This window comes from Somniosus microcephalus, chromosome 3 (genome assembly GCF_052327205.1).
Source record: "Somniosus microcephalus isolate GS21.2 chromosome 3, FLI_Smic_1.0, whole genome shotgun sequence".
Classification (NCBI taxonomy): Eukaryota; Metazoa; Chordata; class Chondrichthyes; order Squaliformes; family Somniosidae; genus Somniosus; species Somniosus microcephalus.
The window spans coordinates 40,672,819-40,699,353 of NC_140989.1; the positions used below are offsets into that span (position 1 = coordinate 40,672,819).

The 26,535-nt window shown below is 42.7% G+C and overlaps 1 protein-coding gene across 4 annotated transcripts; it reads left to right on the forward strand.

Annotated features, from left to right (window-relative positions):
- Positions 1–97: 97 nt before the first annotated feature.
- lgals8a (galectin 8a) lies at positions 98–22,662 on the forward strand. 4 transcript variants are annotated; one of them, XM_085980214.1, is made up of 11 exons: positions 105–265; positions 3,959–4,047; positions 4,902–4,946; positions 5,501–5,711; positions 6,476–6,595; positions 14,847–14,903; positions 14,994–15,020; positions 16,555–16,643; positions 18,548–18,713; positions 19,892–20,037; positions 20,131–22,662. In XM_085980214.1, coding segments are annotated over exons 1-11 (978 nt in total). In that variant the 5' UTR covers positions 105–238; the 3' UTR covers positions 20,132–22,662. The 4 variants fall into 4 exon arrangements, with proteins under 4 accessions (XP_085836344.1, XP_085836340.1, XP_085836339.1 ...); XM_085980213.1 differs by having other exon boundaries at positions 19,892–22,662; XM_085980218.1 differs by lacking the exon at positions 6,476–6,595 and having other exon boundaries at positions 98–265; positions 19,892–22,662.
- Positions 22,663–26,535: the final 3,873 nt, after the last annotated feature.

The window sequence follows — 26,535 nt, forward strand, 5'->3', positions numbered from 1 at the left end:
CACACCAGCCAGTGGTGGAAGCCTCTGTCAATCAGCGAAACCAGCCGCTTCCCATCCACCAATCAGCAGGCGAACCCCCCGCCTGCCAATCACTGCCGCTCCGGCCTCCCATTGGGCGATTGAGTCATTGTTACATCCGCAACGTTCGGTGCAGTGACGTTGTTCGGAAGGCCAGTTCCTGGTGCAGAGTGGGTGCACTTCTTTCTGTGTTGGTCATCACCAGTGATTTAGTCTTCAGATGTCTAATCCGACGATATTTAACCCGGTAAGGACTCAGCCTTGATGTGTGTGTATGCCTTTATATAGAGTTCATGGGAGAGGCAGCCTGTGCTGTATGAACCGCCCCACGAAGATTCGCTCTCAGCAAAGGTTAACCATAACCATGTCCATAGCCATTCGCCCAACCCCTTTAAAGAGGCTTTTATAGCTTCTATTTCCCCAAAGTCCTGCTTATACTACAGTAATTTTTCCCTATAATAGCTGTCAGTATAAGTCTTGTGTAGGCCAGTAAAAGGAACCGCGTTATGTTTCCCCTTCGAGCTTATTCAGTGCTGAATGTTGGTAAAGTTTAATGTTTTGGCCTTTGTTATCTTACGTAATTGCCCAACCTATAAATATCAGCACCTTGCCCTAGAAATAAGTCTGGATGAGGGAGGTAATCTGGCTATCTAGCTCTTCCTTCAACAGAAAGCTGTTTTTTTCCCATTTCCACTTCTGGTTAGCTTTTTGAAATAGTTTTGTTTCCATGACACTAATTGGACCATTTCAGGGGGAAAGAGAGGTGAGTTGAGTGTTTGTGCAAAAACACATCTCTGACCTTTGGCTGAGGTGGTCAAATTTAATATCCCCTGTCTTCATTTTCAAATTTATGGATACCTGCCAATTTGGATCTGGCCTCCCCATCCAAGTCACGTATCTGCAGCATAACAAAGACCGCCTACTTCCACCCCCGTAACATTGCCCGTCTCCGCCCTTGCCTCAGCTCATCCGCTGCTGAAACCCTCATCCATGCCATAGTTACCTCCAGACTTGACTATTCCAATGCACTCCTGGCTGGCCTCCCACATTCCACCCTACTTAAACTTGAGGTGATCCAAAACTCGGCTGCCCGTGTCCTAACTTGCACCAAGTCCCATTCGGCCATCTCCCCTGTGCTCGCTGACCTACATTGGCTCCCGGTTAAGCAGCGCCTTGATTTCAAAATTCTCATCCTTGTTTTCAAATCCCGCCATGGCCTCGCCCCTTCCTATCTCTGTAATCTCCTTCAGCCCCACAGCCCCCCCCCGAGATATCTGCACTCCTCTAATTCTGCCCTCTTGAGCATCCTTGATTATAATTGCTCCACCATTGGTGGCCATGCCTTCTGTTGCCTTGGCCCTAAGCTCTGGAATTCCCTGCCTAAACCTCTCCGCCTCGCTACCTCTTTCCTCCTTTTAAGACGCTCCTTAAAACCTACCTCTTTGACCAACCTTTTGGTCACCTGCCCTAATTTCTCCTTCTATGGCTTGGTGTCAAATTTTTTGTCTTAAAGTACTCCTGTGCAGCGCCTTGGGACGTTTTATTATGTTAAAGGCGCTATATAAATACTTTTTGTTGTAATTGTTGTGGAAGCAAGCCTGCATATGTGCCAATTCAGTTAACTTTGTGAACCAGTGTAATGGTGCCCCAGCACTGCCCTGAGAAGGGATGAGAAAAATTGGAAAAAGTTAATCTTTTAATATACCATCTTGTATTCAGTTATTCAGCGAGTTTACCAAAAATTAAATCCTCAAATTTTAGGTTTCTGATTGATATCCTACTGTGTATTTTACTTCTTGAAACCTTTGTCTAGCGTGGTTTAAACTCTACAGTATGGTATACATGTGCTTTAGAAATACCCTCGAGTGTTCAGCAGATTAAATCCAATATCTAACTGCAAAGATATTACTTTGCTATCCATAACAAAACTGCAAAGACCTGAGCACAAAATCTAGGCTGACACTGCAGTGGAGTACTGAGGGAGTGCTGCACTGTCTTTTGAATGAGATGTTAAACTGAGACCCTGTCTTCTGCCTCGGGTGGACATAAATGATCCAATGGCACTATTTGAATAAGAGCAGGGTAGTTTTCCCAGTGACCTGGATAATATTTATCCCTCAACCTGCACCTAAAAACAGATGATGCGGTCATTTATTTCATTGCTGTGTTTGGGAGCTTGCTGTGCGCAAAACCAGCTGCCGTGTTTCCTACATTACAATAGTGACTACACATCAAAAGTACTTTGGCTGTAAAGCGCTTTGGGAACGTCTTGAGGTCTTGAAAGGCGTGATATAAATGCAAGTTCGTTCCTCCTTTCGTCAATTGAAATGTTAAAAATATTTTTTAGAAGTATTTTTCCCTGAATCTGCAACATTGTGAAAAACTTGAGTGAATCTGTTTGAAGCCTTATTAATTAGAATTCATCCTAAACCAGAACTGAATCTATCTGGTGTGTTTATATATAAAAAAAAAAAATTGAGGGGGAAAAATTCACTGGCGTCCCCTTTGGGACTCTAACTTCGGTAGCGGCCCAAGCAGGAGGTGGGGCACTACTGGAAGTGCTCCCCCCTCCTTCCTGGGGCACTACCATTGAATATCGTGGCGCTACGTGCAACACGCCACACGCATCGGCAGGTAGTGCTTCCCTCCCCTGATTAAAGGGGAGGGGCTTAGCACTGCGTGCACCGGGGCCCTGCTGGACCTCCGAGGAGCGGGGTGCTGGGTAAACAGCCTGGCACTTGAGAGGAGTGCCGGGCTGATCGATCGTGGCTGGCTCCCCGCATAAAAAAAGCAGGTGCTGGCAGGCGGCCAGAAAAAAAAAAGGCTGCCCAGCACCTGCCCTTTAATTTGCGCTGCCGCGGCTGCAAAAACACCACCCTGACTGACATATATTGTCTGGCGGTAGGTCAGGGGGCACGAGTGGGGCACTGCGCACACCGATGACGTCATTGCCGGAGGCTCTGTTAGCAGAGCCGCGCCCAGGCGCGAGGGGCCGCTAACGGGAGGTGCAAAGCAACCCAATTTTTCCTCTTAACTTTTTTGCAGCTGGAGAACTTCCCATTTTTAAACAGAAATAATGACTTGGAACAGTTTCAGTCTGGGTCTGTGTATGTTCAGAGACTTGAAAAGAAATCCATGCTTGTCAGTTTGCACAGATTCTTTCACCAAATTTGTTTCTACACAATTCACTTGTCTAGTTACTGTTCAAAAGTGCTGGGGGCAAATTGCCTTTGTACTTATTTTTTAACTTCAGCAGTTCAAGCCTAGATTTTTAACTCCTGGCAGAAGTCATGTGAGTGGGGGCCCAGGCAAATTTCGGAATTTCAGAATGCTATATTGGTCAATTTCCTGTTGCAGCATCCAGTGCCCTAACTTCAAACACTCTTCTTGTCAACTAAATCAGTTATTGATCACCCTCTGTATCAAGAAGTACTTCCTAACTTATCCTGCACAATCCTGAATCTTGCCCCCTTGTTCTGTTACCCCTGCATGAACTGGAATTCTTGTTCTGGGTTTACTTTTTTCTATCCTGTTGCGTACCTGTTGGTATACCTCTATAAGGTCTCTTGTGACTTGTTTCTCTTCAAGGCCGAAGAGCTCCAGCTTATCAGGTTGGTACTTGTGGCTCTTCCCTCTGACACTAAGGATCAGCCTGGTTGCTCCCTTCTCCAGGACCTGGACAGCCCCCCTTAAGTTGCAGCAACCAGAAGTTTAGTGCAGATGTGGCCTGACCAGAATAATGTACAGCATATATTGTATTGTGTATGTAGTTTGTTGTTCTACTATAGCTTAACTGACATTCTGCACCGCCACGCTTATGAAATAAATTCATTTCATTTGTAGTGGTGCTGCGAGTTACACTACATTAATCCAAATACTGTTGATCTGCAGCGTTTTATTGTTTTCATGTTTTAAGCTTAAATGTCATTTTCTCTTGTAGGTTATACCATACAGTGGAGCAATTTTTGGTGGCTTGCATCGTGGGCAGATGATAGCAGTACAGGGAGTATTGCCCAAAGAAAGTGACAGGTAAAATATCAGGCTGAAAATCTACACCGGGAAGGAAATTTTATACCTCTTAATTGCACAATACAGTCAAGTCCACTTGTATACAAACTAATAAAAGGTCGTTGACCTGAAATGCTGCCTGACCTGCTGAGCATTTTCTGTTTTAATTCCACTTGTACACGAGTTGCTGAGAATTTTCCTCTTGCAGGAAAGGCTATTCACAATTCTAGAAGAAGTAGACAGTTAACTTTATTTAAAAAAAAAACACACATTCTGTGAAGCCACCCTGTCTTTAGCATTCTGGGGGTGATACTCTTTTAATGGTTTTACTGACAAAAGTTATTGAAGTCAATTGTCACTCCTTTACGTTTGGTTGAAGTGATCAATTTGCAGTCTGGAACGCATCGGTGAAATGTGCCAATTGATGACTGAAAAGCAACTTTGAAGGTTGAGCTTTTGCACACAGCCAGCTGACAGTAGAAAAAGTACTTGTAATGAACCCTGTGATCATGACCAGTTAATCACTTCCATTGAAGGTCTGGCACTTATTGATTTTTGTTGTTGTTTTGTTTAAGTTGGGAAGAGGAGAAAACATTAGACGCTGTAATTCTTGCACCAGATAACAACAATATGCCAGTGTGCTTGGAAAGTTGATGTGATTGAGCTGGCTGTTTTTTGAGTCTGGCAGCTTTGACGCATTGATTTCATCTTGTGCTAATTGTAACATGTCCCACCCAGCACAGCATAGGAATTACTTGTGGACAGTGGAACATGGCAAAGGCTTGTGGATAATAAGCAGTATGGTTTTGAACTTTTCCCTTTTTAAAATGCTGTTTTGTGCTGAAATTTGTAATTTTGTATGCTACTGAATATAGATGCAGCAGTACGACATGCAATTGGAAAATCCTCTTTTATACAAGGTGAAGAGTATCAACCTTTTTTATTATATAAATATTTTCAAACATTTTATTTATAATTGGGCAGCATTTACATGAGGGTGGGATTTTGTACACAACGTTGGAGACAAGTGGACTTTACTGTAGTTTAAGATGAAATAGGATGTAACAAGGTCTTCACATTCTTGCATTGTTTGCTTGTGGAGATTTACAAACATCCCGGCCATTTCCTGTTCATAGCAGCAAATTTTATTCTATAAAATGTATCTTAATGGCAGAGTTTGAGATCGGAAAACGCATTGGCAGTAGTTTTAATTTTGGTTGTGACTAGCTAACCTACATGGTCTAGATGTGTCCCTCTGTATAGTCTGCTGTCAATATATCTATATTTTGAAAGCTTTTCCCAAATCTCCGTATACATTTTAGTTGCGTTCGGAGAAGGCTGACCATGCTGGCAGCATTTTCAAACAAACTTAATAGCTGACATTTTAGAGCTTGATAATTTCCACAATGTGAAATTAACATCTCAATACAAATGCGTGTTGTTATTGAATGGTAATAGTGAAACCTTTGTACAGATTCCAAGTGGATTTCCAGTGCGGAAGTAGTGAAAAGCCTCGTGCAGACATAGCCTTGCATTTCAATCCACGTTTACGGAGATCTGGGTGCGTGGTTTGCAACACGTTGGAGAATGAAAGATGGGGACGTGAAACGATAAAATATGAGATGCCATTCAAGAAAGGAGAGCCATTTGAAATAATTTTTCTCATAATGGTTGACAAGTTCAAGGTAATGCAAACTTTCCATATTATTCCTTGGCTTCGTGTGACCCATTCTACATGACTTAATATTTTTCCTAAATTAAAAAGTCATACACTCTAATTGTGTGACGTGCTTTAAGATAGTCAGATGTGACAAGGTTCTAATGAATGCAATTCTATTTGTCATTCTGCATTTTTCAATAACCTTTAATGCCATTGTAAAAGTAGCATGTTCTGCTCTGTTCCCACACTCTGCAGGTAATAGGTCACATTTGTGCTTGACCTTAAATCCTTTCTGCCCTGCAAGGTCTTTTTGTCTTGCTCTAAAGTACGCTCGCTACCTATCTGACTCTCTGGACATCCACCTCATAACTGAGCAGCCCCACAGGAGGTCAACTAGTTCACTGTCAAAAAGCAGCAATCAATATTGCTGAAATGGGAATGCATACTTAGCAGTCTTATCTTTTTTTTTTCTTCCCTCTGATGTACTTGAAAATAATACTTTGCCTTAGAGGAGAAACTTTTTTTTAAATTACAGACGAGTTGTGACTATAGAGAATTCACTTCCAGGGTTACTTTCTGCCTCATTCTCTTTGTTAGCGTTCGTGATTAGATTGGTGAAGTGGTTGAAGGGAATAGGATGGATAAATTTGATTTTAGAACTGTTTGCTGATGCTGACTAATTGGGCCGAATGGCCTGTTTCTGTGCATCAGACTGTGGATGGAAAATGTAACACTCCACTGTAGTTAACCTACACTAACCTGCTCTGTAAATATATATTTATCCACTAGGTTGCGGTTAATGGGAAACATTTCCTGGACTACCAGCACAGAATAAGTGTGGATAGAGTTGACACACTTGGAATCTCTGGTGTAGTCCAAATTCAAACAATTGGCTTCTTGGGCAGCTCTGTAAGTAAGACGTAACTATGCAATTTATTTTTAACATATCTGGGAATAATTATAAGGCTAAAATTGGGAGATCAGAATTGTCTTAACATTTCGGGTCATATTTTCCTCTTTATAATTTGTTTTACTTTGCCCCCCTCTTACTCTTCAGTGTGGTGACTCACGCTGGGGCATTGGCCCAGGGATGCTGACACGCTTTCAGTGCCTCTCCTAAGTGACCAATCTTCATTTATAAGTCTGGTTAGTGAATGTTGGTGACCTGTTTAACTAAGTTCGAAGCATCACTGCGAAGCCCGATCCTGTTTGGTGCGCACTTCGTCCAGTAGCAATCGGAGTGCTGGACTTCCCGCCTGCTTCGACTTCAGTAGAATATTCCTCGAATAAATCTTGAATCCGGTCAGCATTGATATTGGATAATGTCACGTTTTACGCTGCTGTATGCTAGCGTTGCAACATACAATCTGTGTGAGTGCATAAGTTCCCTGACTGGTCCAAAGTAATATTTGGCTTCAAACCAGCATTACTAAGTTAAGCTACTTGTATTTCTTGTAAGTAGAATTTTTTTATTTTTTTACTGTGCCTTCTTGTGAAGCATCTTGAAACTAAAGACTTTTAGTGAAAGTGTATGATTTTGTTGTATTTTAACTCATTGCTAAGTATTGCTTCATTTAATGTTTAGGGGTGTAAGCTACATATATTTCCCAATAAATATCATGTTCAGTTGATTGACAAAGGTCTGAACATTTGTTATTACTCCTATAACTTTCTTGTGTCTATATTACACAGTACATCCACTAACTAAGTAGGGTTACTAAGTGGGCAAGGAAACCTCCTGCTGATTACCACCTACCGCCCTCCCTCAGCTGATGAGTCAGTATTCCTCCATGTTGAACACCACTTGGAAGAAGCACGGAGAGTAGCAAGGGCAGAGAATGTACTCTGGGTGGGGGACTTCAATGTCCATCACCAAGAGTGGCTTGGTAGCACCACTACTGACCAAGCTGGCCGAGTCCTGAAGGACATAGCTGCCAGACTAGGACTGCGGCAAGTGGTGAGAAAACTAACACGAGGGGGAAAAACCTACTTGACCTCGTTCTCACCAATCTACCTGTCGTAGATGCATCTGTCCATGACAGGATTGGTAGCAGTGACCACTGCACAGTCATTGTGGAGACAGTCCCGTCTTCACACAGAGAACACCCTCCATCGTGTTGTGTGGCACTACCACCATGCTAAATGGGATAGATTCAGAACAGATCTAGCAGCTCAAAACTGGGCATCCATGAGGCGCTGTGGGCCATCAACAGAATTGTATTCCACCACAATCTGTAACCTCATGGCCCGACATATCCCTCACTCTACCATTACCATCAAGCCAGGGGAACAACCCTGGTTCAATAAGGTGTGTAGAAGAGCATGCCAGGAGCAGCACCAGGCGTACCTAAAAATGAGGTGCCAACCTGGGGAAGCTGTAACAGGACTAGGAAGTGGAAGCAGGATGCTATAGACAGGGTATAGTGATCCCACAATCAACGGATCAGATCAAAGCCCTGCAGTCCTGCCACAACCAGTTGTGCATGGTGGTGGACCATTAAACAACTAACGGGAGGAGGAGGCTCCATGAATATCCCCATCCTCAATGATGGTGGAGTCCAGCACCTGAGTGCAAAAGACAAAGCTGAAGCGTTTTCAACCATCTTCAGCCAGAAGTGCTAAGTGGATAATCCATATCGGCCTAATCCTGAGGTCCCTCTCATCACAGAAGCCAGACATCAGCCAATTTGATTCACTCCACGTGTTATCAAGAAACGGCTGAGCGCACTGGATACAGCAAAGGCTATGGGCCCCGACAACATCCCGGCTATCTTGCTGAAGATTTGTGCTCCAGAACTAGCTGCGCCTCTAGCCAAGCTGTTCCAGTACAGCTACAACATTGGCATCTATCCAACAATGTGGAAAACTGCCCAGGTATGTCCTGTCTACAAAAAGCAGGACAAATCCAATCCGGCCAATTACCGCCCTATCAGTCTACTCTCAATCATCAGCAAAGTGATGGCAGGTTCCATCAACGGTGCTATCAAGCAGCACTTGCTCACCAATAACCTGCTTACTGATGCCCAGTTTGGGTTCTGCCAAGACCACTCGGCTCCCGACCTCATTACAGCCTTGGTCCAAACATGGACAAAGGAGCTGAATTCCAGAAGTGAGGCGAGAGTGACTGCCCTTGACATCAAGACAGCATTTGACCGAGTGTGGCAACAAGGAGCCCCAGTAAAACTGAAGTCAATGGGAATTGGGGGAACACGCTCCACTGGCTGGAAGATGGTTGTGGTGGTTGAATATCAATCCTCACAGCCCCAGGACAGCGCTGCAGGAGTTCCTCAGGGCAGTGTCCTAGGCCCAACCATCTTCTGCTGCTTCATCAATGACCTTCCCTCCAACATAAGGTCAGAAATGGGGATGTTCGCTGATGACTGCACAGTGTTCAGTGCTATTCACAACTCCTCAGATAATTAAGCAGACCATGCCCGCATGCAACATGACCTGGACGATGTTCAGGCTTGGGCTGATAAGTGGCAGGTAACATTCACGCCACAGAAGTGACAGGCAATGACTATCTCCAACAAGCGAAAGTCTAACCTCCGCCCCTTGACATTCAACGGCATTACCATCGTCAAATCTCCCACCATCAACATCCTGGGGGTCACCATTGACCAGAAACTTAACTGGACCAGCCACATAAATACTGTGGCAACAAGAGCAGGTCAGAGGCTAGGTATTCTGTGGCGAGTGTCTCACCTCTTGACTCCCCAAAGCCTTTCCACCATCTACAAGGCACAAGTAAGGAGTGTGATGGAATACTCTCCACTTGCCTGGATGAGTGCAGTTCCAACAACACTCAAGAAGCTCGACACCATCCAGGACAAAGCAGCCCGCTTGATTGGCACCCCATCCACCACCTTAAACATTCACTCCCTCCACCACCGGCGTACTGTGGCTGCAGTGTGTACCATCTACAAGATGCACTGCAGCAACTTGCCAAGGCTTCATCAGCAGCACCTCCCAAACCCACAACCTCTTCCACCTAGAAGGACAAGGGTAGCAGGCGCATGGGAACACCACCACCGCCACGTTCCTTTCCAAGTCACCCACCATCCTGACTTAGAAGTATATCGCCAATCCTTCATTGTCACTGGGTCAAAATCCTGGAATTCCCTCCGTAACAGCACTGCGGGAGTACCTTCACCACACGGACTGCAGTGGTTCAAGAAGGCGGCTCACCACCATCTTCTCGAGGGCAATTAGGGATGGGCAGTAAATGCTGGCCTTTCCAGCGATGCCCACATCCCATAAAACTAATTTTTAAAAAGTACATATAACAGCTCTGAGTGAGTTATAGGTCGTCTATCTCCAGATCAAGTGTTTTTAAAAAAAAAAAATAAAAAAAAATAAAAAAAAATAAATTTGTTCCAGTTAAGCTTCTAGTCAATGGTGAACCTCCAGGATGTTGATGGTGGGAGATCTGGCGATGGTAATGCCGTTGAATGTCAAGGGGCGGTGGTTAGACTCTTGCTTGTTGGAGATAGTCGTTGCCCGGCACTTGTGTGGTGCGAATGTTACCTGCCACTCATCAGCTGAAGCCTGAATGTCGTCCAGGTCTTGCTGCATGCGCGCATGGATTGCTTCATTATGTGAGGAGTTGCGAATGGAACTGAACACTCTGCAGTCATCAACGAACATCCCCATTTCTGACCTTATGATGGAGGGAAGGTCATTGGCCAGATTGTATTTGTCCTGCTTTTTGTGGACAGGACATACCTGGGTAGTTTTCCATATTGTTGGATAGATGCCAGTGTTGTAGCTGTACTGGAACAGCTTGGCTAGAGGCGCAGCTAGTTCTGGAGCACGATAGCCGGAATGTTGTCTGGGCCCATAGCCTTTGTTGTATCCAATGTGCTCAGCCGTTTCTTGATATCACGTGGAGTGAATTGAATTGATTGAAGACTGGCTTCTGTGATGGTGGGGACCTCGGGAGGAGGCCGATATGGATTATCCACTTGGTACTTCTGGTTGAAGATGGTTGCAAACGCTTCAGCCTTGTCTTTTGCATTCACGTGCAGGGCTCCACCATCATTGAGAATGGGGATATTCATGGACCCTCTTCCACCCGTTAGTTGTTTAATGGTCCACCACCATTCACGACTGGATGTGGCAGGACTGCAGAGCTTTGATCTGATCCGTTGATTGTGGGATCACTATACCCTGTCTATAGCATGCTGCTTCCGCTATTTAGCATGCATGTAGTCCTGTATTGCAGCTTCCCCAGGTTGGCACCTCAGTTTTAGGTATGCCTGGTGCTGCTCCTGGCATGCTCTTCTGCACTCCTTATTGAACCAGGCTTGGTCCTCTGGCTTAATGCTAATGATCGAGTGGGCAATATGCCTGGCCATGTGTTTACAGGTTGTGGTGGAATACAATTCTGCTGCTGCTGATGATCCACAGCGCTTCATGGATGCCCAGTTTTGAGCTGCTAGATCTGTTCTGAATCTATCCCATTTAGCATGATGGTCGTGCCACGCAACACGATGGAGGGTGTCCTCCGTGTGAAGACGGGACTTTGTCTCCACAATGACTGTGCAGTGGTCACTGCTACCAATGCTGTCATTGACAGATGCATCTACGACAGGTAGATTGGTGAGGACAAGATCAAGTAGATCTTCCCTGTGTGTCGGGTCCCTCACCACCTGTTGCAGGCCCAGTCTCGCAGCTGTTATTCAGGACTCGGCCAGCTTGGGCAGTAGTGGTGCTACTGAGCCACTCTCGGTGATGGACATTGAAGTCCCCCGCCCAGAGTATATTCTGTGCCCTTGCTACTCTCAGTGCTTCTTCCAAGAGGTGTTCAACATGGAGGAATACTGATTCATCAGCTGAGGGAGGGCGGTAGGTGGTAATCAGCAGGAGGTTTCCTTGCCCACGTTTGACCTGAAGCCATGAGACTTCATGGGGTCCTGAGTCAATGTTGAGGGCCACTTCCTCCTGACTGTGCCACCACCTTTGGTGGGACTGTCCTGCCAGTGGGCCAGGGTTGGCGATGGAGGAATCGGAGTCATTGGCTGAAAGGTATGATTGTCAGGCTGTTGCTTGACTAGTCTGTGGGACAGCTCTCCCAATTTTGGCACAAATCCCCAGATGTTCATGAGGAGGACTTTGCAGGGTCGACTGGGCTGGGTGTGCTGTTGTCATGTCTGTAGCCAGTGCCGGGTGGTCAGTCTGGTTTTATTCTTTTTCATAGCAGTTTGTTACAACTGAGTGGCTTGCTAGGCCATTTCAGAGGGCAGTTAAGAGTCAACCACATTGCTGTGGGTCTGGAGTCACAAGTCACATATAGGCCAGATCAAATAAGGACAGCAGATTTCCTTCCCTAAAGGAAGGGAGTGAACCACATGGGTTTTTAACGACAATCCGATAGTTTTGGTAAGGTCACGAAAGTAAAAGGCCATGAGATCCAAGGCAAAGTGGAAAGTTGGATCCAAAATTGACTCGGAGGCAGGAAACAAAGGGTAATGGTCGAAGAGCATGTTTGTGACTGGAAGGCGGTTTCCACAGGGCTCAGTACTGGGTTCTTTGCTTTTTGTGGTATATATCAGTGATTTGGACTTGACTTTAGCAAGTATGATTAAGAAGTTTGCAGATGATGCAAAAATTGGCGCTGTTATTGATAATGAAGAAGAAAGCTACAGACTGCAGGAAGATATCAATGGACTGGTCAGGTGGGCAGAATAGTGGAAAATGGAATTCAATCTGGAGAAGTGTGAGGTAATACATTTGGGGAGGGCTAACCAGGCAAGGGAATATACACTATAAATGGTAGGACACTGAGAAGTGCAGATCAGAGGGACATTGGAGTGCATGTCCACAGATCCCTGAAGGTAGCAGGACAGGTAAATAAGGTGGTTAAGAAGGCATATGGGATACTTGCCTTTATTAGCCAAGGTATAGAATATAAGAGCAGGGAGGTTCTGCTTGAACTGTATAAAACACTAGTTAGGCCGCAGCTAGAATACTGCGTGCAGTTCTGGTCACCACATTACAGGAAGGATGTGATTGCACTTGAAGGGGGTGCAAAGGAGATTTGAGGATGTTGCCTGGGCTGGGGAATTTTAACTATGAGGAAACATTGGATAGGCTGGAGTTGTTTTCTTTGGAACAGAGGAGGCTGAGGGGAGACCTAATTGAGGGTTCTAGATAGAGTGGGGCATAGATTTAAAGTAATTGGTTAGAGGTTTAGAGGGGATTTGAGAATTTTTTTCACCCAGAGGGTGGTGGGGGTCTGGAATTCACTGCCTGAAAGGGTGGTAGAGGCAGAAACCCTCATCACATTTAAAAAGTACTTAGAAGTGCCATAACCTACAAGGCTACGGGCCAAGTGCTGGAAAGTGGGATTAGGGTGGATAGCTCTTTGTCGGGTCGGCGCGGACAAGATGGGCCTTTTGTGCTGTAAATTCCTTCTATGTTGATGTGCCATCAATAACTCAAAGACAAGGAGTTTAAAGGATTCAACTGAAGGCTTTTAATCACTAAGAACATTGCAGGTCTTTCCACATCGGGTTCGTCTGATGGAATGACTCATGCAGCTCTTGAGACCTTTATATGACAAAAGACAGGGGCGTAGCCAATACACACAATAGGAAAAAGGGGGGCGGTACACAATACAAAGCAGGTAAAATACAGGGGCTGATGAAGGCATATATTTCATCACATATGTCACCATTACTGATACTAGCTTTTTATTCCAGATTTATTTAATTAACTGAATTTAAATTCCCCAGCTGCCGTGGTGGGATTTGAACTCGCATATCTGGATTATTAGTTGAGGCCTCTAGATTAATTCAGTAACATAACCACTATGCTACCGTTCCCACTGCAAGATGGAAGCTAGTGTTTCATAAACTTAATGGAACTTTTAATATTCAAGCATAGGCTTCAACTCGCTCCATGTTACGTAACGTTATTCTTGGGCAGTCTTTAAAGTTAGCAGGAAATCTTATTCAGAGCATTTTAGAGTTCCATTAGCAAAACATTACCTTCATTTGTCAGCACGTTATTGTACGAGTACTGAATGATCACTTGTAAATTCCATGAACATGGTATGTAGTTTAGCAAATACCGCACATGCTAAAAGTTGTATGTAGATTAAAAGATAGAGGACACTTTATTGGTGTTGGTGTCACACTCTTCCATATTTAAATGTGGACCTGACCCCACAATTGCCAGCTCTGTCTGGGGTTCTGTTTATACAACAGGAAAGAAATTTTAATTGATCTTGGTTTTTAATGTTTTTTTTAAAAAGTCAGTACAAGGCAAATCTGCCAGTTATGACTTGCAGCAGTTGAACATGATGATTTAGTTGCAATGTTGTCCTACTCATGTAGTAAGAACACTTGAGAGGATTTGGAGGACAAAGGGCATAAAACCCACGGCTGGATTTTAAGTGTTGCCAATATTCCTGTAACTTTGTATGAATCCATTGTTTGAGTATTGAAATGGTTTAGAAGTAACTTTATAATAATGCAACGTGGAACTTTTTTTTTAAGAAGCAAAACGTTTTTAACAATTGGGCGGGCGGGGGAGAAAAAAATCTTCCCCCCCCCCCCCCCCCAAAAAATGATTTAAGACAGTGAATAGCTGGGCCACGGTGCGGAGTTCGCTGATCTTGACCAGAGTGGTGCTTTGAGTCGCTGCAGTTGGCTTCAGTGCTTTTGGATTAGGAATTGAAACATCCACAAGTGTTCTTGCTGCTCATCTCTGTCTGAATTCATCAGACTTTTTAACATAGATTTGAGGTGTTTGGAACAAGTTTAGTGTGTTTATATAAAAAAAAAAAAAAAAAATCCATTGGAGCTCCATTGAATCTCTTATTTATACCTTATTTTAACTTGCTATATTTAGAGGGGAATTGCTATTTATCTCTGCTCTTTTGATCAGAGCATTTAGAGTAAAGCAGGTATCTGGTATTTGATCATGTGGCACACCTCAATGTTCAAATTGCCCTATGGGGGGAAAATAAAATGTTACTGTACTGCCGCTGAGGTCACCCCAATTGTATTAGTGTTTATTTCTAAACATTGGGATCCAGGGTAAAGGATCTCTTTACTGAAGATGCTCAGTGCACATAATTTACTGTAACTGTTCCACACATCTAAAAGCCATATACTGTACTGTAATAAAATCTTCTGTCCTAACTCTCTTTTAGGAGCAGGATAATCCATATTCTAACTTACCGATAAAGAAGAGTGATGCAAATGGGACTGTAAGTCTGAGCAATTCTCCTTTTCAAAGTGTCTTTCTTCTGTCTTCAAGTTATTACAACATGACTTATTAATGTATGTTTGTATTGCAGCAAACAAAACCAATCCAGGCTCCATTGGTAAGTGCATATCATTTGTTTGTGGGACCTTATTTGGAAAACGATTGACCTAGATGCTTGGTGCTTTAGTTGAGCGGTTCTGAAACTTTGCAAGAACATGTTTACAAATCCACCTGCTGAAGAAAAACCAAGAAGCCTCCCCAGTTGTGAATTGGTAAAGCAACAGAAAGAAACATTAAAACACCGCCATATCCAAGCACAGCCTAAAAGTCTGCAAAGATTGCATTTCTCAACAGAAGATCTCCTTTCTCCACTCTTCACCTTGTTGTCCCTGCCTCTCCTCCAACCCCTTTCACTGTTTGCTGTGTTTTTATTTTTTCCAAGCAGCGCAGTATACGACTTTATTTAGGTAGCAAGTTTAAAACTCCATGGGATACCCAGCAGAAAATGATTGAAATCTATTTGAGCCAAAACAAACTCCAAAGAATATTTTCACTTTAAAACAGTAATTTAAAAAAGTTAGATTTTTCAAATTGTGAAGCAAGAATGATGATTTTGGGTGGGTGGATTGGGGATGGGGGGAGTCAGCATGTATCATGGTGTTCCCCCCCCTCAGCCCCTTCAATTTGTTTTTCCTTGCCTGTTTGTTGTTTTTCCTCTCCCCTTTCATTTCCCCTCTATCCCTGCCCTTCAGTTTTCCTCTCTTTCTTGCAGTGTTAATGCTGCTGTATGGGGAGACTACAGAGGGGGGGGGGAAGGGAAGCGAGGTTGAGTCGGAGCAGATTGTCCGCGAGAAATGATCAGTGTTGAACGGGAGAGATCTGAAGCTGGTTGTACCATCAATAGCACTCAAACATTCTAAAGTGTTGCACAGCTCTCTTAACTGTAGGCAAAGTGCTTTTGGTACATGGACAGTACCATATCAGGTACTCTACCTTTTCCTATAATGAGAGATCAGAACGTAATGTTCAATCAGCTCTGACTTTTAAGTGGCTTTCATATTGCAGTAATATAGTCAAATACTGTGGTTTTTTTTATTACCAAGATTGAACCAAATTCCTATTGACTTGTAGGCCTGGGTGTTGCAATTGAGTAGTAACTTAAGCCAGGTGGCACCTCTGACTGCCCCGATGATGCTTTCTAACACTGGCTGTGTTTCTTGCACTGGGATCATTTGCATGTGGAAGCCAGGCTCTCTCGGGTGGGAGGTGGGGGGGCTTTGCATAGCTGCGTTCTTGGAGCACATGCAAAGGTACCTTTTCCATTGAATCACTCTGGTCCCTCTGCCAGCCTTTGAACAGTGGACTCTAGGGCATACAAAGATGTCAGTGTCCAGTTTTCAATTAGGAAAACGGTGGGTAACACAATAGAAGCCACGTGGGCGGGCACTGCTACTGGGGAACATGTGCGGATACGCATCAAGCCTCTAGACCAGCCTTTGGATAAATAGGGTTGATGAGGTCATGGCAGAGCATGTTGTTGGAGCGGGGCAGAAAACTGGTGGAATGGGGTTGGAAAGCTTGGGCTGTAATCTAAATATTAATTGTTCCAGTTTTTTATGTTTTTAACAGTTGGAAGATCTTTTGGTTTTTAGGCTGTCCCTTATATGGGTAAAATTAAGGATGGATTAAGCCCTGGCCGGGTAATCACTGTTCAAGGCAAAGTCAATAAGAATCCAGACAGGTAATTTAATATTGAACTTCTATTACAATCTATGCATTTTGTCTCTTGCAATGTGCAGTGAAACTCTCCTCATTAAATTTGCGTCGTGGTCCAACTTTCTGTCTGTCTGCCATGACACGCCAGAAATGTGATGAGCAATCCTCTATTAAAGCAGCAGCATAGCTCAGGTTTTTAAAAATTCATTCACTGGATGTGGGCGTCGCTGGCAAGGCTGACATTTATTGCCCATCCCGAATTGCTCTCGAAGGTGGTGGTGAGCTGCCACCTTGAATACAACTGAGTGGCTTGCTAGGCCATGAGAAATAGGAGTGGGAGTAGGCCATTTGGCCCCTCAAGCCTGCTCTGCCATTCAATAAGATCATGGCTGATCTTCTATCTCATCTCCACTATCCCCATATCCCTTGATTCCCTTAATATTCAAAAATCTAGCGATCTCTGTCTTGAATATACTCAACGACTGAGCCTCCACAGCCCTCTGGTAGAGAATTCCAAAGATTCACCACCCTCTGAGTGAAACAATTTTTCCTCATATCAGTCCTAAATGGCTGACCCCTTATTCTGAGACTGTGACCCCTGGTTCTAGACTCCCCAGCCAGGGGAAACACCCTCCCTGCATCTACCCTGTCAAGTCCTGTAAGAAATTTAAGGGCAGTCAAGAGTCAACCACATTGCTCTGGGTCTGGAGTCACATAGAGGCCAGACCGGGTCAGGATGGCAGATTTCCTTCCCTAAAGGACATTAGTGAAACAGATGGGTTTTTACAACAATCCGGTAGTTTCATGGTCATAGTTTTTTAATTTGAGATTTATTTAACTGAATTTAAATTCCCTAGCTGCCTTGGTGGGATTTGAACTCATGTCTCCGGATCATTAGTCGAGGTCTCTGGATTACTCGTCCAGTAACATAACCACTATGCTACCGTACCCCCCGAGCTTAACTAAATCTTGTGAAACGTTAAAGCAAGTTGCAAAAAATGCAGTTGTGTTGCATTTTATTGTGGTACGAACTCTTGGTGGGACATTGGCCATAATGAAAGCAGACAGTTGCTCACGCACCACTTTTTGTTACATATTTTACATATCTTCTCCCTACACGATGCACTAAGAGGGCTTGATCAACTGCTTCATGTCCTTATAGTTTCAAAACTACATTTCAATATTACATAGAATTTCAAAACTACATTTCAATATTACATAGAATTTATGGCCCAACCAGTCCATGCCAGCATTTATGCTCGACTCGAACCTCCTCCCATCCTTCCTCATCTAAGTCTATCGGCATAACCCTCTTCCTTTCTCCCTTATATGCTTATCCAGCCTCCCCTTAAATTCATCTATACTGTTCCCCCTCACCTATTCCACATTCCCACCACACTCTGGGTAAAGATGTTCCTTCTGAATTCCCTATTGGATTTCTTGGTGACTAACTTATATTTGTGGCCTCTAGTTTGTTCTTCCCCACAAGTGGAATTGCTCTGTGTCCACTATCAAAACCTTTCATAATTTTAAAGATCTCCATTAGGTCACTTCTCAGCCTTCTTTTCAAGAGAAAAAAGACCCAGCCTGGTGATCCTTTCTTGATCGGTATAACCTCTCATTTCTGGTATCATCCTTGTAAAATCTTTTAATATTAAGGGAAATCCCTTTTTAAATACCCTTGCAGAGCTTTAAGGTGATAAATGTCTTTCCTTTTATCCACTATTTCGGATAGACCCTTTGTCATAGGGTCTTGATCATGGGGTTCTTCTGTAAGACGGCAGTCTTGCTGCAGCTCTTTTCCTGGGTTAAACTGACCAAAACTTTGAGTCTATCGTTTAATTTGTATCATGTCTGAACCCAGAGTACTGACAATAGAAGCAAATCCCAAAGCGAGAAAACTGTATTGTAAATGTAAATTTCTTTCAGGTTTGCCATCAATCTCCGTGTGAGTGACTCCACTGACCTTCCATTGCACCTGGCACCTCGTTTCAAAAAGAACGTTTTCGTTCGAAACTCATTTCTTTATCAAAGTTGGGGTGAAGAGGAGAGGAAAGTAGATTACTTTCCATTTAACCCAGAGGCATACTTTGAGGTACATTGTGTGGTCCAAATGTGAATCGGAGACCTTTTTGAGAAGATCTTCCTACCAACAGCATTACTCAAGCGTATAGCTTTTTAAAAAAAAAAAAAAAAAAAAAAAATGAGTGGCCTTAAATGTTAACTGTAGATCGATTGACTTTTTATCCTTTGATACACAATACAGTATCTCAAAAGTGCAAAGAGCAACTGTTTATACAGAACTCTTGGACCAGTAAATGTAGATCTATCAAATGCTTTTGTTTGAGCTCAGTGTCTTGAGTTAGATAAAACGTATTTACACATTTGCTTAAGTTACACCCAACCTAGGCTCAAGGAAGGCTATCCGGATGGGTTAAACGCTGGCTGAGACTCCATTTTACAGCATGGCTTCAATGAAGGTTACCAAGAGGGTGTGAAGATGATGTTGGTCCCTGGACAGCTGAAAGGGCTTCTGAGTGCCTGGCTGTCATGGTGTCATTGGCTGTAAAATGTTCCTGGGTTGGCAAATTTTCTTTGGATTTTCTGATAATTTAAATAATTCTAAGCAGGAAAACATCTTGGGCGGGGGGGGGGGAAATTGTTAAATATCCACCTTGGTTACAGTGTGTTTAAGAGCTCATCTGTTGTCTGTGGATCGCCATGTTAGCGCCAAAGTAGTAGTGACGCTAATCTAATCGAGGGAATTAGATAATGTTCAGGGGGGAGAGGGTTTGCATCTTAACTTTGCAGAAGGCACTCAGTTGGTTTTCAAAAACCTGAAGACAAAGTTCCTTGACCTTTTATACAGGAAACTTTGGTTTATCCGGAGGTTGTATGTCCGGAATACTCGATCTAACGGCAAAAATCAGGAGCCATTTTCTATAAGTTTTTTTAGTTCTCTTTTTTCCCCCCAGTCAGGCACTGCAAGGTCTGTAACTATAGCAACAGCTTCAGCTAGAGACGCTGCAGCCGACTCTTTAGAAGCTGTTGCTAAGCAACAGTGTTTGTTGTCCGATACAGAGATGAAAACCTCCGTATGCTTCAACATTAACTTTGTATGTCCGGCAGTTTTGATAGATCGGCAACAGGCTGGTCCCATCGGTGCTGGATATCAAAGTTTCCTGTAGTGGCAAACAGGAACTGAATGGGTTTGCTACCTTGTTTACAGTTTTGTACTTTTTTTTAATAACACTATTTGTGTTTGTGTTTCAGGTTATCATTTACTGTGGTCCTGACTGCTTCAAGATTGCTGTTAATGGAGAGCACTTACTGGAATATAAACACCGGTTTACTGACTTGAGTAAAATTGATATGTTGGAGATGGAAGGAGATATCCAGTTATTAGATGTACAGACTTGGTAGGTGGAGGGAAGCTGCTGCAGGCCAAAATTAACATCTATGCCTGGCTATTACTGGGTGCGTAACCGATCAAATTCTATTTCTAATTGTAGAAAGAGTACGTGATCAAATCAAGAAGAAAAATGGTTTCTTGGGGATTGTTGCATGATGTTTGAAGATCTGTGACTGGCTTTTGTTTTTGGAATTGCTTTACCGAGTTCAGTTAAACCACGCAATACTCAAGAAAATGGGATTTTGAAGATTGCTTCATTTCCATAGAACCTCACACCAACCTCCCTCCCCTCCCCACACAAACTGTTTCAAAATGTATAAACCTGAAGAGGTTTCAATTAAGCGTATGGGGAAATTTTTGCTTTGGAATGCAAACCTCCTACAAACTTGGCCAAATGGCTTAAGTATGTACCTATTATTATTTTTAATAATGGTTGGAATGTGTTGAGATATTTTGCTAATCTCCTAAACCTGGATAAACCCTGATCTGCAAAACAATGTGAGACTGTTAATTAAACTTTTCGCTTTTGTTGTAACTTTATTCAGCAGAAAAGGCTGTGCAATGTTTGTTTTTAAATCTCTCGTTTAAAAAAAAAGTCCCAAACAGATTTTGGCAAAGCTTGTAAGTCTTATTAATGAAGGTTGTATCTGAATGACCTGTGCTAAGCTGCAGTGCCCCACAAGCATGACAGTCAGAAGTATTATTTGTAAAAACTGTTTTGACTTTCTAGGCGTGTTAAGAACCTGTTTCACAAAGTAATTACTAATGAGGAAAGCCATTCAGCCCATCTTGGGTCATCCCTCTGAAAGGCTGTTCAGTAACCCCATTGTATCTTCAGTGATTCCTGGGTTTATACCTCTTCTACTTTATCTGGGAGTCAATTTGATGTGGTGGTAACTTTTTTTTGTGACTCAGAACTTCCTGTTTTCCTCCCTAAATTTAACTTTTATTAGTTTAAACTTCTGTCCCACTCTTGCAATTTAAAAAAAGTTTTCCAGAATTATCTTTTCCATGCTGTTTACTATCTTGTACATCACCTCTCGGGCACCTCCCTTTCAAAGCTGAAAAGCCCAAGTTTCCCTAGTCTTTTCTTATAATTGGGACCTTTAACTCTATGGATCAGCCTTGATGCTCTTCTCTGTACTGCTTCCAATGATTAAGTGCTTCCCTGTGACTAGAACTAGACACAGCACTTGACATGCAGATTCGTATTCTGTGCAGTTGGCCTTGCAAATGTCAGGAACTAGCAGTGTAAAATAGATCGTGCCATAAACACACGAGTTTGAGCTGCTTCACTGTCACAAGTATCATTGCAAATTTAAGTTTTTTGTTTTGGTCAATAACGGCTGAGTATTTATTTGTTAAGTATTGAACTACAAAGCTTGACAATCTCTCTTGGAAAATACAACTATAAGATAGGTTTCTGCAACATTTATTCTGTTAAGTCATGTTCATTGATCGAAGGAAAAATGTAATGCACATAGTCAAATTGGTAACATTTGACTTTAAAGAGTAACTTTAGTACCTTGGCCCTGTTAATGGTTTCGGATTGACTTATTTTTCAGCAGTTGCCAAACTTGTGGGACATTACAGCTTTTAAATGACAAGTTAGGGAACTACAAAGTCAGCATATTAACTTGGTCTTTAACATTGCATGCTTACAATGGTTTTAAAAAGGACTGTATTAATACTCCTGTGTACCTGAGCAGAACACATTGTATATGTATATATTTCTAATTATAAATCATTTGATTGTTTCTCCTCCCCCACACCCTCCAATCTCATTTTAATCTGTGGACAAGAAAATTTGGTTCAGACAGTACTGTATTGTTCTGAGCTTTTTGCAAGCTGTTATATAAATTCTTATCACTAATTACTGAACAGTTGAACTTTTTTACTCAAACTTATTTATTGCACAAAAATAGTGTCTGTCGGGCATCCACTAAGTGATGTTGACTTAAATTAGACTTGTAGTCTCCAACGCTTGTGTAATGGACTACAAAATTGCATTTTGAATCCAGATGAGTGTAGTGAAAGAGAACCAGGCCTATTACTTGAATTGGGAGCAACAGTAGTAGAGGTGGGCTAGACCCACTATTTGTACCTGATGGCAAGAATGGACTGATCAAATCTAGCATCTGGGTGCTGTTGCTGGCTGCACTTGGTTTCCACCTTTCTATGAAGTGTGTTCTGTTTCTTATGGGCTAAATGATCAGTGCACATTGTAATGAAGTTCTTCCCACTCAGTTACCAACAGGATTGACGTTCTAATCGGGTGCCCAGTGTATTTTATCTTGTCTGTAGATTCCATGTTGTCTATATAAACAAAAACATTGTGGCCATGGACCTCCAAACATGACATTTTAATTTTGCTGGTAGGCCATTGACCTGTCTTGAAACTTACTTTATTGGGACCAGTGAGTTAATCGGTTGTAGAAATTTAGAAAAGCCCATTTCTGCATCTGCCCTTTCATGCTGTCAGTTAACATGTAGTGATACTCTGCTTTTGTACTAGACTTTTGTATATAATAAATTTTATATTAAGACAAAAGCTGAGCAATTATGCAGTATTTACTGAAAATCTGTTTAATTCTGTAATGTATTTAAAAAAAATAAAGTTCTTTTAACCATTCTTTGTTGAAATTTATCTTGGGTAGTTAAGATTCCACTACTTAGCTGAAATTTCATTTCCAGAAGCTTAAATGGCTGGATCAAGCACTAATGCACAATGGCAGTAGTTGCCTGGTATAGATGAATCCAGGCAGGAGCTTCTGATGTGAACATGATCTACTTTTATCAAGCAAGATTCAGTTGGGGAGTGACCACAACAACATTTCTACTTGAATATTTCAGAATATTTTCCATTTTATGAGGGGCTATTGAAATGGCAAAGTACTAAATTTAAATCTTGGGCTTTTGAGCAGCAACTTGCTGTCATTGGGGTTCTGATCCAGTATGGTGCCCTCCACAGGGCATCCATAGCGTGTGAGCAGGTCAAGCAACATGATTGAAGAATCCACATACAGAGCATAAACCAGGAAGTATAAATTTAGATTTAAATCAAATACAGAAGGCAAAATAGAGGGGGAAAGAAAGATGGGATTAAGAGAGAGCTAAGTGGCAAAATAAGTTTATAAAAAAAAAAAAACTCAACACTAATTAAATTCTGAAGGAATAAGACGCCACACTTGTAAAATGAAATTTTCAGTGCGAGAGTGGTTGTTTGGTAGTAATTATGACACTGTGCCGTTAAAAATCCACTGCCCTATACATTTCTGCCACGTTTTGCAGGTAATGTTAGAATATTTAAGATGTTTTAAATGGTCAAGCTATCCCAGCATTCCTTTATTTTAGCATTTTTTTTTACTGTTAAGAGCAAATGTGGGAGAAAGGGAAATCTTAATCTTGTCTCTATGAACAACAAAGTTTGGAAATGCAAGGGCACAGAATGGAAACACCTGGGTCAAGAAAAAGGCTCACGCCCTGATGAGACTAATTGCCAAGACACCACCAGAACACAATAGAAGGTAAACATTTGGCCGATGCACTTACTGTATTATAAACACAGCTTGTAACGCAAAGGCTGAAAAAAATTAGAAGTTGGGAAAACACTTAATGCAGCCTCAGCTAAACATGCAACCTACATATTACATAAGCATAGGCCAAAGCTGCAATTTAGTATGAGAATAGAACCTGTTTCTCCATTAAGGCGCAGCATTCTTGAGGTGAAGAAGCTGATCACTCCAGGACTTGGGAATAAGTTGTGGTGTTCTCGGTAGTCAGAGCCTGGGGACCAGGTTGTATTATTTGCATGTCATTTAAGATAAATGGAAGACTTACCAGTCACTGTAACAAAGCTTGTTATTACAATAACCACTTTAACGTGAATCATAAGCGCAGTTATTGTCGCCGGACTAACAACCCTTTGTTGCGACGGTAACCACGGAAGAAATCCGCTAACTGGTAAGTACAGCAACTTAATGGCCTTGCATTGATTTCAATGCTGAATCTCTCGGCAAGGTACTGGTTTTGTGCAGCTTGTGGAGCAGGGTAACTCGGACAGCAACTGCCGGATTTCCACGTTTAACTGCGCATGTGTGGACTCTGGAAGTTGCTGTCTGATTTGCTCCATGATAACAGTGAGCACTGTTAGCCTCACCGTTATTCTCAATGCAAAATCCAGGCCATTGCTTACACTTCTGTACCCAGTACCCATGCGCCACCAGAATCCATTGGGTGAAAAGATACGTGACCTGGATTAAGAGTTCTAAGAAATTGTATGATTATCTTTCTGGTTAGTATACTGAGGCAAATCTTAATGGAAATAGAGTATTGGTTACAAATTACAGGAAACTTTGTGCTATCCGGCACCCACGGGACCGAGATGCTGCCGTTGCGTCAAAACTGCCGTACTCTCCAGAGTTAATGTTGAGAGATACGGAGATTCTTATCTCCGTATTTGACAACAAACACTGTTGCTTAGCAACAGCTTCTAACCACTCGGGTGTGGCCCTAAAGCTCTGTAGCTGAAGCTGTTGCTATAGCTACAGACCTTGCACAGCTTGACTGTTCAAACAAAGCAAAAAAAACGAAATAAATAATGGCTGCTGATTTTTGCCGGTGGCTCCAGATTGTCGGATAGCACAACGTTTCCTGTACTTGAATTTTCTCCCTTTTTTTGTGGGGTGAGTGTGGATTCCTGAACTCGGTGTCTGCTGTGCATAAATTGGAAACTCTCTACCATCCACATTGAAGTGCTATGCCAGTCTTCGCTGGCATGTGGAATCTGTATGGGTAGAACTGAGAAATAGCAAGGGGCAGAAAATATTAGTGGGAGTGGTATACAGACCTCCAAACAGTAATGCGGAGGTTGGGGATGGCATTAAACGGGAAATTAGAAACGCATGCAATAAGGGCACAACAGTTATCATGGGTGACTTTAATCTACATGTAGTAACAATACTGTGGAGGAGGAATTCCTGGAGTGTATACGAGATGGTTTCCTGGACCAATATGTCGAGGATCCAACTAGAGATCAAGCCATCTTAGACTGGGTATTATGTAATGAGAATGAATTAATTAGCAATCTTGTTGTGCGAGGTCCCTTGGGTCGGAGCAATCATAATGTGATCGAATTCTTCATTTAAGATGGAGAGTGAAGTAGTTGACTCGGAGACTAGGGTCCTGAATTTAAATAAAGGAAACTACGATGGTATGAGGCACGAGTTTGGGGAATGTTACTCAAAGGGTTGATGGTGGATAGGCAATGGCAAACATTCAAAGATCGCATGGATGAACTATAGAATTTGTTCATCCCTGTTTGGCATAAAAATAAAACAAAAAAGTTGACTCAATCGTGGCTAACAAGGGAAATTAGGGATAGCATAAGATCCAAAGAGAAGACATATAATTTGGCCAGAAAAAGCAGTAAACTTGAGGATTGGGAGCAGTTTAGGATTCAGCAAAGGAGGATAAAGGGATTAATTAAGAGGGGGAAAATAGAGCACGAGACTAAGCTTGCAGGGAACATATCTGTAGGGAAATGGTGTTGGGGAAATTGATGGGATTGAAGCCTGATAATCTACATCCTAGGGTACCTAAGGAAGTGGCCCTAGAAATAGTAGATGCATTGCTGGTCATCTTCCAAAATTCTATAGACTTGAACAGTTCCCATGGATTGGAGGATAGCTAATGTTACCCCACTATTCAAAAAAGGTGGTAGAGAGAAAACGGGGAATTATAGACCGGTAAGCCTGACATCGGTAGTGGGGAAAATGCTAGAGTCCATTATAAAAGATAAAAAATATAAAACAGTGACCGGATCGGACAAAGTCAACATGGATTTACAAAAGGTAAATCGTGCTTGATTAATCTACTGGAATTTTGAGGATGTAACTGGTAGAACAGATAAGGGAGAACCAGTGGATGTGGTGTATTTGGACTTTCAGAAGGCTTTCGATAAGGTCCCGCGTAAGAGATTAGCGTGTAAAGTTAAGGTACATGGGATTGGGGGCAAGGTACTGATTGGATAAAGAACTGGTTGGCAGACAGGAAGCAAAGAGTTGGAATAAACGGCTCTTTTTCTGAGTGGCAGGCAGTGACTAGTGGGATACCGCAGGGATCGGTCCTAGGACCCCAGCTATTCATAATATATAATTAATGATCTAGACGAGTGAACTAGATGTAATATCCAAGTTTGCAAACGACACAAAGCTGGGTGGGCATGTGTGCTGTGAGGAGGATGCTGAGAAACTCCAGTATGATTTGGACAGGTTGGGTGATTGGGCAGAAGCATAGCACATGCAGTATAATGTGGATAAATGTGAGGTTATCCACATTGGTGACAAAAACAGGAAGGCAGATTATTATCTGACCAGCAATAGATTGGGAGAAGGGGAAGTGCAACGAGACCTGGGTGTCCTTGTGCACCAGTTGCTGAAGGTAAGCATGCAGGTGCAGCAGGCGGTTAAGAAGGCAAATGGTATGTTGGCCTTCGTAGCGAGAG